The sequence below is a fragment of the Tupaia chinensis genome, unplaced genomic scaffold, assembly GCF_000334495.1.
Source record: "Tupaia chinensis unplaced genomic scaffold, TupChi_1.0 Scaffold000273_1, whole genome shotgun sequence".
Lineage (NCBI taxonomy): Eukaryota > Metazoa > Chordata > Mammalia > Scandentia > Tupaiidae > Tupaia > Tupaia belangeri.
This window is the reverse complement of record NW_006159755.1, coordinates 1,978,414-1,990,593: the sequence shown is the minus strand read 5'-3', so window position 1 is coordinate 1,990,593 and position 12,180 is coordinate 1,978,414. Positions and strand designations below refer to the sequence as shown.

The 12,180-nt window shown below is 48.5% G+C and overlaps 2 protein-coding genes across 2 annotated transcripts in view; one reads left to right on the top strand and one right to left on the bottom strand.

Moving 5' to 3' along the window:
* The first annotated feature begins 5,421 nt into the window (after nucleotides 1-5,421).
* CATSPERH (catsper channel auxiliary subunit eta) lies at nucleotides 5,422-7,675 on the top strand. Its single transcript, XM_014588348.2, has 3 exons — nucleotides 5,422-7,239; nucleotides 7,350-7,449; nucleotides 7,584-7,675. The coding sequence occupies exons 1-3, from the start codon at nucleotides 7,066-7,068 to the stop codon at nucleotides 7,658-7,660; spliced, it is 351 nt and encodes a 116-aa protein (XP_014443834.1). The 5' UTR covers nucleotides 5,422-7,065; the 3' UTR covers nucleotides 7,661-7,675.
* A 41-nt stretch (nucleotides 7,676-7,716) lies between these two features.
* Nucleotides 7,717-12,180, bottom strand: part of ZFPL1 (zinc finger protein like 1) — a 4,644-nt gene continuing 180 nt past the window's right edge. The window contains exons 2-8 of the mRNA XM_006149872.2: nucleotides 11,839-11,948; nucleotides 11,418-11,529; nucleotides 9,333-9,526; nucleotides 9,171-9,243; nucleotides 8,950-9,096; nucleotides 8,597-8,714; nucleotides 7,717-8,173 (exon numbers count right to left, since the gene is read on the bottom strand). Of these exons, the coding sequence (XP_006149934.1) occupies nucleotides 7,987-8,173; nucleotides 8,597-8,714; nucleotides 8,950-9,096; nucleotides 9,171-9,243; nucleotides 9,333-9,526; nucleotides 11,418-11,529; nucleotides 11,839-11,940 (933 nt within the window). The 5' untranslated portion in view covers nucleotides 11,941-11,948 and the 3' untranslated portion in view covers nucleotides 7,717-7,986. The remainder of the gene's footprint in view (nucleotides 8,174-8,596; nucleotides 8,715-8,949; nucleotides 9,097-9,170; nucleotides 9,244-9,332; nucleotides 9,527-11,417; nucleotides 11,530-11,838; nucleotides 11,949-12,180) is intronic.

Genomic DNA, 12,180 nt, shown 5'->3' with positions numbered 1-12,180 from the left:
GGTATGGGACAGAAACCCATGGTCACCCATTTGGGATCCAGCTACCTTAACCACTAGGCCAAAGAGCCAGTCCACATATCCTTTCAATGTCACCCTGGGGCACTGTTTCACAAGCCCAGCCTAGGATTGTTTAATTACCCTTGGTAATATAGTTGGTTTTGCTGTTTTAATTTTTCAGATTCTAAAATTACAAGTAGAAGGCCAACAGGTGGCGTGATGGTTAAGGCGCTGGACTCCCACATGGCCAGTTTTTTTTTTTAAAGAATTATTTATTATCATTATTCTTCAATTTTGATGAGAGAGAGAGAGAGCGAGAGAGCGAGCGCGCACACGCAAGCCGCCAGGTCTGGCTCAAACCAAGGTAGGCCATGTGGGAGTCCAGAGCCTTTAATAATCATGTCTCCTGCCGGCCCCACATGGCCAGGTTTGAGTCCCAGACCTGGTGGCTTGCTTTCTCACGTTCCCTCTCTCTCTCATTCTCTCTCTCTCTGGTGAGAACAAGTGCCCTGTAACAAACTCAATAAATACATAAAATGAGTTGAAAATTACAAATAGATATTGTACATGAAAAATATTTATGTCCATAGAAAAAGTAGCCCTGGGGGGTGGCAGGTGGTGTAGTGATTAAGGTACTGCACTCCCACATGGCCAACCACAGTTTGAGTCCAGGACCTAGCAGCTTGCTTTCTCACTTTCCCTCTTTTTTGTCTGTCTCTCTCTGATCAAATACAAAATAATAATAAAATTAAATGAATGAATAATTCTAAAAGTAATCCTGAAAATTGTACTTTTATTGTCTTTTAGGACATCACCAGTTTTATATCTAACCTATAGTCATATTCTTATGTTTCTAAAGTTTCTTTTTTCATAAGGCACATGCACTCACTGGAGAGAAACAAAGAAAGATAAGAAATCATCTAACCAGGGAGGGTTTGGGGATGGTCATGCCACAATCCCCTCTCCCTCATCCTCTTAGGATCCTGGACACCCATGTATATATGCCTGATAAATCCCTTAGGCCATGGATCTGGGACCAAACTGTGGAGCTGGCCATGCGGGATCTAGGGGTTTTTTGTTTTTTTGCTATAGGGCGCATGTGCTCACCAGAGAGACAGGGAGACAGAAAAAAAGACATCCCTCTCCAGGGGGGATAGCCACTCTGTAATCCCTTCTCCTCCATTCTCCTCTCAGGATTTTGAGCATGCACGCACACATGCCTGGTGTGAGTTTTAAGTCACTGGGCCTGGGACTTGAACCACAGTTGACTACATGGGAGTCCAGTGATGTAACCATTACGCCATCTGCTGGTCCTGGGATTTAGTGTTTTAACCACCATGCCTCTCGCTGGTCCATCTAATAATCATATTCTAACATTTCTCTTTAAATGCCTATCCTTATTCAGCTCCTCGAGGTGCACTATCATCTTACTGAAAAAGAACAGTTTGGTGAAAAGCTGATCTTAGTTATAGGTTCATTCTATATTTAGAAGTCATTTTTTTCTTTTAGAAATAGATGAATATATTTTTATTTATTATTACTATTCTTCAATTTGACTAGAGAGAGAGAGATTGAAGGAGCGTGAGAAAACAAGCTGCCAGGTTCAGGACTCGAACTGTGGTTGGCCATGTGGGATCTAGTACCTTAACCACCATGCCATCTACTGGCCCCGTGATGTCATGTTTGTGTATGTGTGTGAGAGAGATTTTTGTTTGTTTGTTTTTAAAGAATTATTTTATTTAACTTTATTTATTTGTTTGTTTGTTTGAATTTGACAAGAGAAGGACAGAAAGAGAGGGAAGTGAGAAAGCAAGCCACCAGGTCTAGGACTCGAACCATGGTCGGGTATGTGGGACTCCAGTGCCCCTAACCACCAGGCCACTGAGAGATTTTTGCTATAGGGCACATGCATTTGCCGGAGAGACAGAAAGCAAGAAATCACCCCTCCCCCCGGGGGGGGGATGGACACACCACAATCCCTTCTCCATTCTCCTCTCAGGATTTTGGGCATGGACACACACATGCCCAGTGTGAACTTTAAGCCACCAGATTTGGGACTTGAACTGTGGTCAAATATGTGGGAATCCAGCAATGTAACCATGATGCCATGTGTTGATTCCAAGATGTCATGTTTTTTTTTTTGTTTTTTTGTTTTCTTTTTTTTTTGGAGAGGTTTTTGCTATAGGGCATATGCGCTCGCCAGACAGACAGAGAGAGAGAGAGAGACAGAAAGCGAGAAATCACCCCCGTCAGAGGGGATGGCCACGCCGCAATCCCTTCTCCTCCATTCTCCTCTCGGGATCTTGGGCATGCACGCACACGTGTCCAGCATGAGTTTAAGCCACCACCGGGTCCGGGACTCGAACCACGGTTGACTACGTGGGAGTCCAGCGACATAGTCATTACGCTAACTGCTGGTCCAAGATGTCATGTTATTAACTTTTTGAAAATTATATACTATTGGACCAGCAGGTGACGTAGTGCTTAACCATGGTCAACCACAATTTGAGTTCCAGACCCAGATTCTTAAAACTCACACCCAGTGTGTGTGTGTGCATGTCCCAAATCTTGAGATGAGAATAGAGGAGAAAGGATTGCAGCATGGCCATTTCCCCCAGGGTGGGTTTTTTTTCCCCATGCTTTCTCTTTCTGTCTCTCTGGTGAGTGCATATACCCTATGGCAAAAATCTCTTTCCAAAAAAATAAAATTATATTCTATGTCAATATATACAGGGCGATTTTTTAAAAAAGAAGTATTTTATTTAATTTTATTTATTTATTTTTAATTTGACCAGAGGGACATAGTGGGGGCGGGAGGGGGGAAGGGGAGAATGAGAAAGCAAGCTGCCAGGTTCAGAACTCGAACCACAGTCAGCCATATGGGAGTCCAGAGCCCTTAACCACCACGCCACCTGCCAGCCCCCAGAAAAGTGATTTTTAAAAATGCTTTTTATCTTTTCTTTTAACCAGGGGCACACACGCCTGTCCACCAAACAGAACAAGAGAGAAAGGGCATTCACCAATGCGGCACGGTCATGTTGCAATCCCTTCTTCCCCATTGTCCCATCTTGTTGGGATTTGGGAAATGCAAGCACACGTACCCGGCATGTTTCTCAAGCTGCTGGGTCAGGAATTTGAACCACTTAGTTGGCCATGTGGAATATGGCTCTTTTAAAGCCACCACGGGGTTGGCCTTGAAAAAAAGTTTTTTTTGAGAGGTTTTTGTTATAGGGCGTGTGCACTCACCAGAAAGAGAGACAGAGAGAGACAGAAAGTGAGAAATCACCCCCCGGGGGGGATGGCCACGCTGCAATCCCTTCCCCTCCATTCTCCTTTTGGGGATCTTGGGCGCGCACACACATGTGCCCAGCATGCGTTTAAGCCACTAGGTCCGGGACTTGAACTACAGTCGACTACATGGGAGTCCTGCATGTTTTTAAAACTATGCATGTATGATTTACATGGGTCATCAGAAAAGTCATGACACATGAAACAACAGAAAAACACATGACAACTTTTCCAACAACCCTAGGTTAATGAGGTTACATAAAGAAGGAATCAAAAAAGATGCTTGATTCACCAAACTTGTGAAGTTTCCTCTGAAGGAGACTGTTACATTTTTTCCTCTGCATGCTTGTGTATTATGCACATCGTTTACAAGAATATACTCAATTACTTTAGAAGAGAATTTTTTTCTTGGAGAGGTTTTTGCTATAGGGCGCATATGCTCGCCAGACAGACAGAGATACAGAAAGCGAGAAATCACCCCCCAGGGGGGATGGCCATGCCACAATCCCTTCTCCTTCATTCTCGTCTCGGAATCCTGGGTACGCACGCACACGCGCCTGGTGTGAGCTTTAAGCCACCGGGCCCGGGACCTGAACACCGTGGTCAACTACATGGGTGTCCAGCGACATAGCCATTACGCTAACTGCTGGTCCCAGTAGATTTTTTTTTTTTTTTGAGAGGTTTTTGCTACAGGGCATGTGTGCTCGCTAGAGAGACAGAGAGAGACAGAAAGCGAGAAATCACCCCACTGGGGAGATGGCCACGCTGCAATCCCTTCTTCTCCATTCTCCTCTCAGGATCTTGGGCACGCACACACACGCGCCCAGGGTGAATTTAGGCCACCGGGTCTGGGACTTGAACCACGGTCGACTACATGGGAGTTCAGCGACATAGCCATTATGCTACCTGCTGGTCCCTTGAATAGTTTTTTTAAAAGAACTTATTCACTTAATTACATTTGTTGTTATTATTTGACCAGAGAGAGAGAAAAGGAAAGTGAGAAAGTAAGCCACCAGGTTGGGACTTGAACTGTGGTTGTCCATGTGGGAATTCAGCACCCTCAACCACCACGCCGCCTGCCAGCCCACTTGAATAGTTTTTTAAATGGCATTGTGAGCCAGCAAATGGCATGGAGGTTAAGGCAGCTCGATCCCACATTGCTGAACATGCAATTTGAGTCTCGGATCTGGGGGCTTGAGAAACACAGATCAGGGGACAGCAGGTGGTGTAGTGGTTAAGGTGCTAGACACCCACATAGCCTACCACAGTTCAAGTCCTGGACCTGGCAGCTTGAAAAATAACAACTAGCGAACGTGTGTGTGTGTGTGTGTATGTGTGTGCTCAAAATCCCAGGAGAATGGAGAAGGGATTGCAGCGTGGCCAACCCTCCTGGGGGGTAACTTCTCAGTCTCTCTCTCTCTGTTTCTCTCTCTCTCTCTCTCCTTTCCAGCCAATACATGTACCCTATGGCAAAAACCTTAGAAAAGTAAAGCAAAGCAAAGCATGGATCATGCCGGGTGCATATGCCCAAAGTCCAAAGAGGTAACAGGAGAAGGGACTGCAAAGTGGCCATCCCTCTAGGATGTGATGGTTTCTTACTTTCCCTCCCTCTCTCTCTCCCAGGTGATTGCACACACCCAATAGCAAAAAATAAAAAAAAAAAGGGGGGGGGGATTGAACTAGGAACTTTAGTGTTTCAAAGTTCATTTGTGTTCAAATAAGAACTGAGATACAAACATCTGTTTCAACAGTGGGACTATGGCTATGTTTTGTTCTTTTAAAATTATTTCTTTATTTAATTTTTATTTATTATTATTTATTTTTCAATTTAACAAGTGAGAGAGAAAGACACAAAAGGGGAAAGTGAGAAAGCAAGCTGCCAGGTCCAAGACTTGAACTGCAGTCAGCCATGTGGGAGTCCAGTGCCTTAACCATCACGCACCTGCTAGCCCCCATGGCTATGGTTTTTGCATAGGGTTCAAGCGCTCACCAGAGAAAGAGATAGACAGTGGGAGGAAAAGTGAGAAACTGCCCCTCAGGGAGGATGGCCACGCCACAATCCCTCCTCCACTCATCTCCAGGATTTTAGGCACACATACACACATGCTGGCATTTTTAAGCCACCAGGTTCAAAAATCAACCATGGTCAGCCATGTGGGAATCCAGCGCCTTAACCACTATGCCATCTACTGGCCTTGGGTCTTACCCTTTTAATTTGGTTAGGAGGGATCTGAGGGACTGTTGTGACAGAAGACAGATGGGACAAGCACAGATAGTGGGTGCCAGCTCTAATTCTGCTGCCTGGAAGGAGATTTTAGGTCTTGGCCTGACTTGGGACTGAATTTTTGGGGCAGACAGTTGTGCAGAAGCAATGGGGTGGCACAGATCAAGTTCTCTTCTCCTATTTCAATCCCTGGGAGTTTGTGTGTCCCTTTACACCATTTCCAGAAGTTTTTCCAGTTTCTTCTGTTGAGATCCCTGGAGCCCTCTCTCCTCTTATATGTAAGGAGGAAATTGTTTCTTCCTTGTTTGTCCTTGTTTTCTTTTATTAAAGAATAATTTATTATTATTATTTGCTATAGGGCATGGGTGCTCACTGGACAGAGAGAAAGAGAAAAAGTGAGAAAGCAAGCCACCAGGTCCAGTAGTTGGCTACGTGGAAGCCCAATGCTTTAACCAGCATGCCACCTGCTGGCCCCTGTCCCTGATCTTTAACACAGCCTCAGACAGACTGGGATGTTTCAGTACTGACTCCTCCTTCACTGCTGGGAAAGCCTGAATAAGGCCAGAGCTCTCTGTGCCTCAGACTCAAGATAAAATAGGGGGCCAAGTGGTGTGCAGCAGTTAAAATGCAATATTCCATGAGGCTGACCCACACGGGTGAGTTCTGGGTTATCATCCAGAGACTTCAAGTACAATGTACACGCGTGCTCATGATCGGGGCTAGCTGAGGCTGGGGTGGATTGTGGCAACAAGATCCTGTTGGGGACAATGTCTTTCTCCTCTGTCTCTCTCACTGAATGAATAAACTTCAAAAAATAAAATAAAATAGGATTCATGCCTGCATTTTCATAGGACTCTTAGAATGATGGAAGTGTTGGGTGTGAACATGCTCTAAGCACTGAAAGGTGTCAAAAGGGCACACACACTGGTTGGCCTGGAATCCTGGAAGGACATCTGTAGAGAGGATGGACAAGCATGATATTGCTTGGGCCATACCTGGGGAGAGCAGGGCGGTTGTCCCATTCTAGCTATAGAGAAGCTGTTGTCTCTTCCCTTCCCTTAGCTCTGGTCCTACCTGGAGGTGGAACAAACACTTGGAACCTGGGGTTCCAGCCCAGGTCTCCCTCACCTGGGAATGCCTTCCAACACACACCTGGCCCTAATCTCTCATCTGCCTATGACTTCCTGTGGATCTAGGCGATGGCCGTCAACTTTTCAGAGCTTGTCTGTAGAATATACCCACACTACCTCCTTTGTGGGACCATTCAGGTGTGCACAAAGTGCCAAGAGTGAGGAATGGAACTTCAATACCATGACTCCCGCTGGTTTGTACCCCTGCACAATTTCAAGCACCCCTCCAGCCACCACGCAACATCCCTGTATTTGCTGGAATCAGCCTGTGTTCTAGAATCTTGACCACTCCAGTGTCCTGGTTCTAGAATTCCCGACTGCTTTCCCAAACTGGATCCTCCAGAACTGGAGGGGTCTGCTGCTTTTCCTGAGCAGTGCCTGCATGCCAAGCTCACTCATCTCACCTGAGGGTCAGCTGCGGCCAGTATGCGGTGGCGGGACCGCCTGATGGTGCTCTTCTTCCCACATGGCCTGATGCTCACCATGGCGTCGCTGCTGCTCTTCTGCATACACATGGGAGTCTTTGCCAGTGACGTGCACAACTTCTACATCACCCATCACTATGATCTCATGAGTTTCCAGTACACGGTGGTTCTGATGGTAAGCCCAGGGCACGGCTTAAGGGCTGGCTGGCTGGCTGGCTGGCTGAGGGCTGCCAAAACCCCACTGTTGAGTCAGGAGGCCACTCTCCCCCCCGGATGGGCCTACAGTTTTCCCACGTGATCAGCATCTGCTGGGCTGCCATGGGGACCCTCTATGCTGAGATGACAGATGACAAGTTTTTCCGGTGCTTCGCCCTGACCATCCTGAGTGAGTGGGGAGTGGGGAGGAAGAGGTGTACACTAAGATGAATGGGAAACTTTGGAATCCTGAGACATGGCAAGAAGGGGGCAGGGAAGGGTACTGGGGAGTGCTGGGCTGATAGGATTCTCTCCTTGGCCCAGTGCTCAATGGAGTCATGTTCTTCAACCGCCTGTCCCTGGAGTTTCTGGCCATCCAGTACCGAGAGGAGACCCATTGAGGCCTGGGGACTGGGGATGGGACTGAGAAGGGAGAAGGAAAAGGCTGCTTCAGGAGTTTTAATAAAGTCTGTTGTTTATTTCCACCTGTCAGCTCCTTCTTGGGGGTGGGAGGGTGGATGGCTGGAGACCCAGGGAGAAGCAGGTTAAGACAAATGCTTGACCTACTGGATTCCAGGCCCAGTCTGCAGTCACTCTGGTGGGCTTGGCTTTGGGCCTGGATTCTTAGTGTCTCAGGCTTGAAGGAGAGAAGTGGAGAGGAAGAGCCCCCAGGCCTCCCCACTTCCTTCAGGACCCAGGTCCTAGGTTGGCCCAGCCAGAGCAAGGCTCAGGAGGGACCCACACGGATGTGAGGGTTCATGAGTGGGTCCAGGTTGGGATCGCTGTCAGCTGCAGCCCGGCCCAGGCGAGACATAAGGGCAAGGAGGGCCAGGAAACCCAGAAGCCCCAAGAGTAGCAGCAGCCCTGCCCGCTGAAGCAGTGTCAGCGGTCGCTTACGGGACCCAGCCCGGCTCCTGGGGGGGATGAGGGGAAAGTCAGGTCAGACCCCCAGCCCCTAACAGCCCCCATGGCCCAGCGAGGAGCCCTGGTCACTATCCCTGCAGCATAAACCAGCAGAGGTACTGACTGTTCCGGAAAGCACACCATGTCAGGAGTAGGGCGGTGTTTCAAAGATAGATCAGCTGGGCTCAGAGCAGACGGAGGCCTCAAAGAGTCTGAGTCCAAACCTCCTGTGTTGGTGGCCAGGAGACAGCTCCAAAGAGGAGCATGCCAAGCTTTTTACTGCCCACCTAGGCCTCCCTGCAAAGCCCTGACACCAGATGCCATTAATGCCTAGAACAAGCCCCTTTTGTCATTAAATTGATCAACCCAGAGTCTCTGACTCTCATTTACTCTCCTCTCCCTTTCTTGGCACCCTTCCCTGCCTGACTTAGTACCTGAGCAACTGGGCCAGCCAGCCCAGGGCAGGGCGGCGACGGTACTTGTCATCATCACAATCTCCATGGAGGCCTGGTGCCCGGTCGTCTTCTCGCGTGTCATACACCTTCCTTGGGTCTGCAGGGGTGTAGCCACCAGCATCAATAGGTTCAGAAAAAGTGGTCCAGTTTTGGGGTACAGGGGGAGTTCCTATCGTCCCAGTCTAACAGAGCAACTCGGAATTATGGGGAGAGAATGTCTGTGCTTGGAGTGGGGAAGGGTTACTCTGGGTGGGTCTCTGGATCCTGAGCTCCCTCTATACAAACCACCCACCTGCTATGTCCTTCTTAGGCCCAGGTAAGTCCTGGCTCACCATGAGTCAAGGGCTCAGGGCTGCCCATGTGGATCACCGTGTGTTGCTCTGACCGGCTGGGGGATGCAGGGGGCCTGGGAACCTGGCTGTAGAAAGCTGGGGCAGTGGTAGAACTGTCTGTCTCCTCTTGTCCAGGGGAACCATTGGCTGTGGGCAAAAAGAAGGCTGTCAGAAGCCCAGGGAGGTAAGGACCCGAGTAGCAGGCAGAGGCCACCACTCACCATTAAAGCTGGACCAATCAGAGAAGTCAGAGGTGCTGAGGGACTCAGGCTCTGGGCTCACCACCTCATCGATCTGGAGGAAGAAACCTGGGTCATGACTTGCCCAGCGCTACTTCCACATACCCAGGGCGAATGAATGGTCAGATACACAGAAGTACTCACCAGAGGGAGGCCCAGTCCTGCCCGGGCCCAGTTGACTGTAGCCAGTTTCTCTCTCAGTGCGGAGGCCACTGGGCCCGCCAGGTTGGCTGGGGGGAAGATGGGGCCATTGCAGCTGGGGCACTGGTAGCCAGCAGGTGCTGTGTTTCGGGGTAGCTGGGCAGCACGTTCATTGAGACAGGCCCAGTGGAAGAGATCTTTGACCCATGAAACAGGGGAAGAGAGACGTGAGAAAGGGGACACTTAGGGCTCTTTGCCCGGCGACAGCCCCCAGCCCCATTATAAGGCTATACAGACACACACAGGGACGCTCAGAGTGTTCACCTTGCTAAACTCACCCTAGGTCTCTTTCATCAGTGTTCCCTGAGACTTCAGCCTTCTTGGCTATCACCATCTGACTAAGTCAAGGCAGATGCTAGCCCACAGGGATTAGGGTAAGAAGAAAATACCACCTCCCCTTTCAGCAAGTCCTCTCTGGACCTGGACTCCTCATGTTTCTTGGGCTACCAGCCAATCAACACATTTCAGAAAAAGTTTCTAGATATACACAGCCAAGGACACTAATATGCACGTGCTTATAAACACACAATAAAACTCAATGGCCATTTTCTATCTCTACATTATGTGCACACTAGCCCTGACACACATACAGCTGTAAACTTAAATGTCTACTGACACTCAAGCACCATCACCCATTTGTTCTCCTGCATGCACCTGTATTCCTATGATCACAAACATCCATTTACACAATCACTAACTCACAAGTACTAATGAAAAAACTCTAACACTCATGTAAAGACATTATATGCATTAAATTCAGACAAGTACACACACATATGCTGAAAAACATACACACGGGGCTAGCTCCTTCAAAAACTGGAGCTGTGGCTGGACAGGGACTTTAACACTCTAAAAGGCTGACCTACATAGGAAGGTTCTGGGATGCATCTGGAGACCTCCCCATGCTTATGATCCAGGGCTAGCTAAAGCTGGGACTGGACTGCATTATGAAGACCCTGTTGAAGATACCTGTCCCTCTGTCTCTGTTACTATAGACAGAAAGAAAGACACTTTTGGGACCAGGAGGTGGCATGGTGGTTAAAGGCACCAGACTCCCATATGGCCAACGATGGTTCAAGTTCTGGTGGCTTGAAATTCATGCCAGGCATGCATGAAAGTGTGCCCAATATCCCTGGAGGAGAGTTCAGAAGGGATAGTGGCATGATCATTTCCCCTTGGGGGGTGACTTCTCCCTTTCCCTTTCTCTGTCTGTCTTTGTCTCTCCCAGGAGCACACATGCCCTGCGGCAAAATCTTAAAAAAAAAAAAAAAGAGAAAAAGAAAAAAAAATCTAGACTTGCAGCTCTTACACCAGACTCAGGTCAAAGTCAAGCTACAAGTGTCTACAGGTTTATTTTACATAACTTTATCTATTTTTTATTTTTTAGAGGTTTTTGCTATAGGGTGCGTGTGCTTGCCCGAAAGACAGAGAGAGACAGAGAGACAGAAAGCGAGAAATCACCCCCTGGGAATGGCCATGCCATAATCCCTTCTCCTCCATTCTCCTCTCAGGATCTTGGACATGCACGCACACACACCTGGCGTGAGTTTAAGTCACCGGGTCCAGGACTTGAACTGCGGTCAGCTACATGGGAGTCCAGTGACATAGCCATTACACCAACTGCTGGTCCCCACTTTAGATAACTTTAATAAAGAAAACTTACTTCCTCTCTGTTTAATCTTAGAATCAGTAATGACCCTTAATATCAGAAAGCCTTGTGCTGGTCTAGTTAGCTACTGCTTACAGCCACACCCACAAGCTTGACTGGCTCTCGCCTAACATTTCAGAATTGGCAAGGCAAGAACTAGGAGCTTTAATTTTTACTTTTTAGGAAAGGGTACTGAAGCCTAGAAAAGAAAATTACTTGTCTGAGCTTACATAGCAGTAAAGAAAAAGACTAGAATCTGGTGCTCTGGCCTCCAGGGCTTTGGGGGACTCAATGTACCACTGCTTGAGGAGGGCCTGGAAACCAGTCACCAAGCTGGGCCCTCAGGATGCCCTGATCCCCCCAAGGTGCCCAGGCCTCACCATAGCAGACGAGGCGGGTTGTCTCCCGGCTGGCCAGGGGTACATTGCACAGGCGGCAATTGGGATTGTAGTCGCTATCTTGGAGCCATTGCAGGTAAGACTGGACGATGCACTGGAGTGGAAGAGAGATGTCATAACTGGAGCTGGGGCTCCAGGGCCTATCATTCCAAGGCCCAACTGCCTCTTTTTCTTTAGTCACAGAGGAGACTCATTCTTTCGGTTGTTCAATCAATTAACACTTATTGAGCACAAACTGTGTGCCAGACCTCTCTTGTTACTGAGGATATAGTAGTGAACAAAATAACCAAGTCCTTGCCCTCCTGGAGCTTTATACTCTAGCACCAGGCCCTCAAGGGTTTGAAGGAAGTTGATACTGCCAGACCACCCAGTGCCTACTCAGTTGTGACCCTGAAGGCCCCACCTTGGCGTGATTGGCTACCAGGCAGTGCTCGCAGACGTTGACCCGGTGTTCAAAGCAGAACAGGTTGGTCACCTTCCTCTTGGGGCACTTGCAAAGCCCCATGATGGACCCTGTTGATAGGAAGTCAGGTTCGGGTGGCCACCACTATATTCTCACCAACTCAGTTCATTTCCACTCTGAGCTCCCACTGGTACTTCTCACTTTCGCCCCAACCTCAAATTCCTGCCCACCGCCCCTCCTCAAGTCGAACCACGCCCTCTGAATAAATCCCGCCTCTGGCGACCCCTCATTCCTTCTAGATCCCGCCCCCCGCCAGGTCCCTCCATCAACAACTCCCCGATA

Bases quoted from the DNA above. Each gene is read 5' to 3' on its own strand.
- CATSPERH (XM_014588348.2), top strand. From the start codon at position 7,066: ATGCGGTGGCGGGACCGCCTGATGGTGCTCTTCTTCCCACATGGCCTG. The intron at 7,240-7,349 runs GTAAGCCCAGGG...ATGGGCCTACAG, and splicing joins AGTACACGGTGGTTCTGATG to TTTTCCCACGTGATCAGCAT. The intron at 7,450-7,583 runs GTGAGTGGGGAG...TCCTTGGCCCAG, and splicing joins CTTCGCCCTGACCATCCTGA to TGCTCAATGGAGTCATGTTC.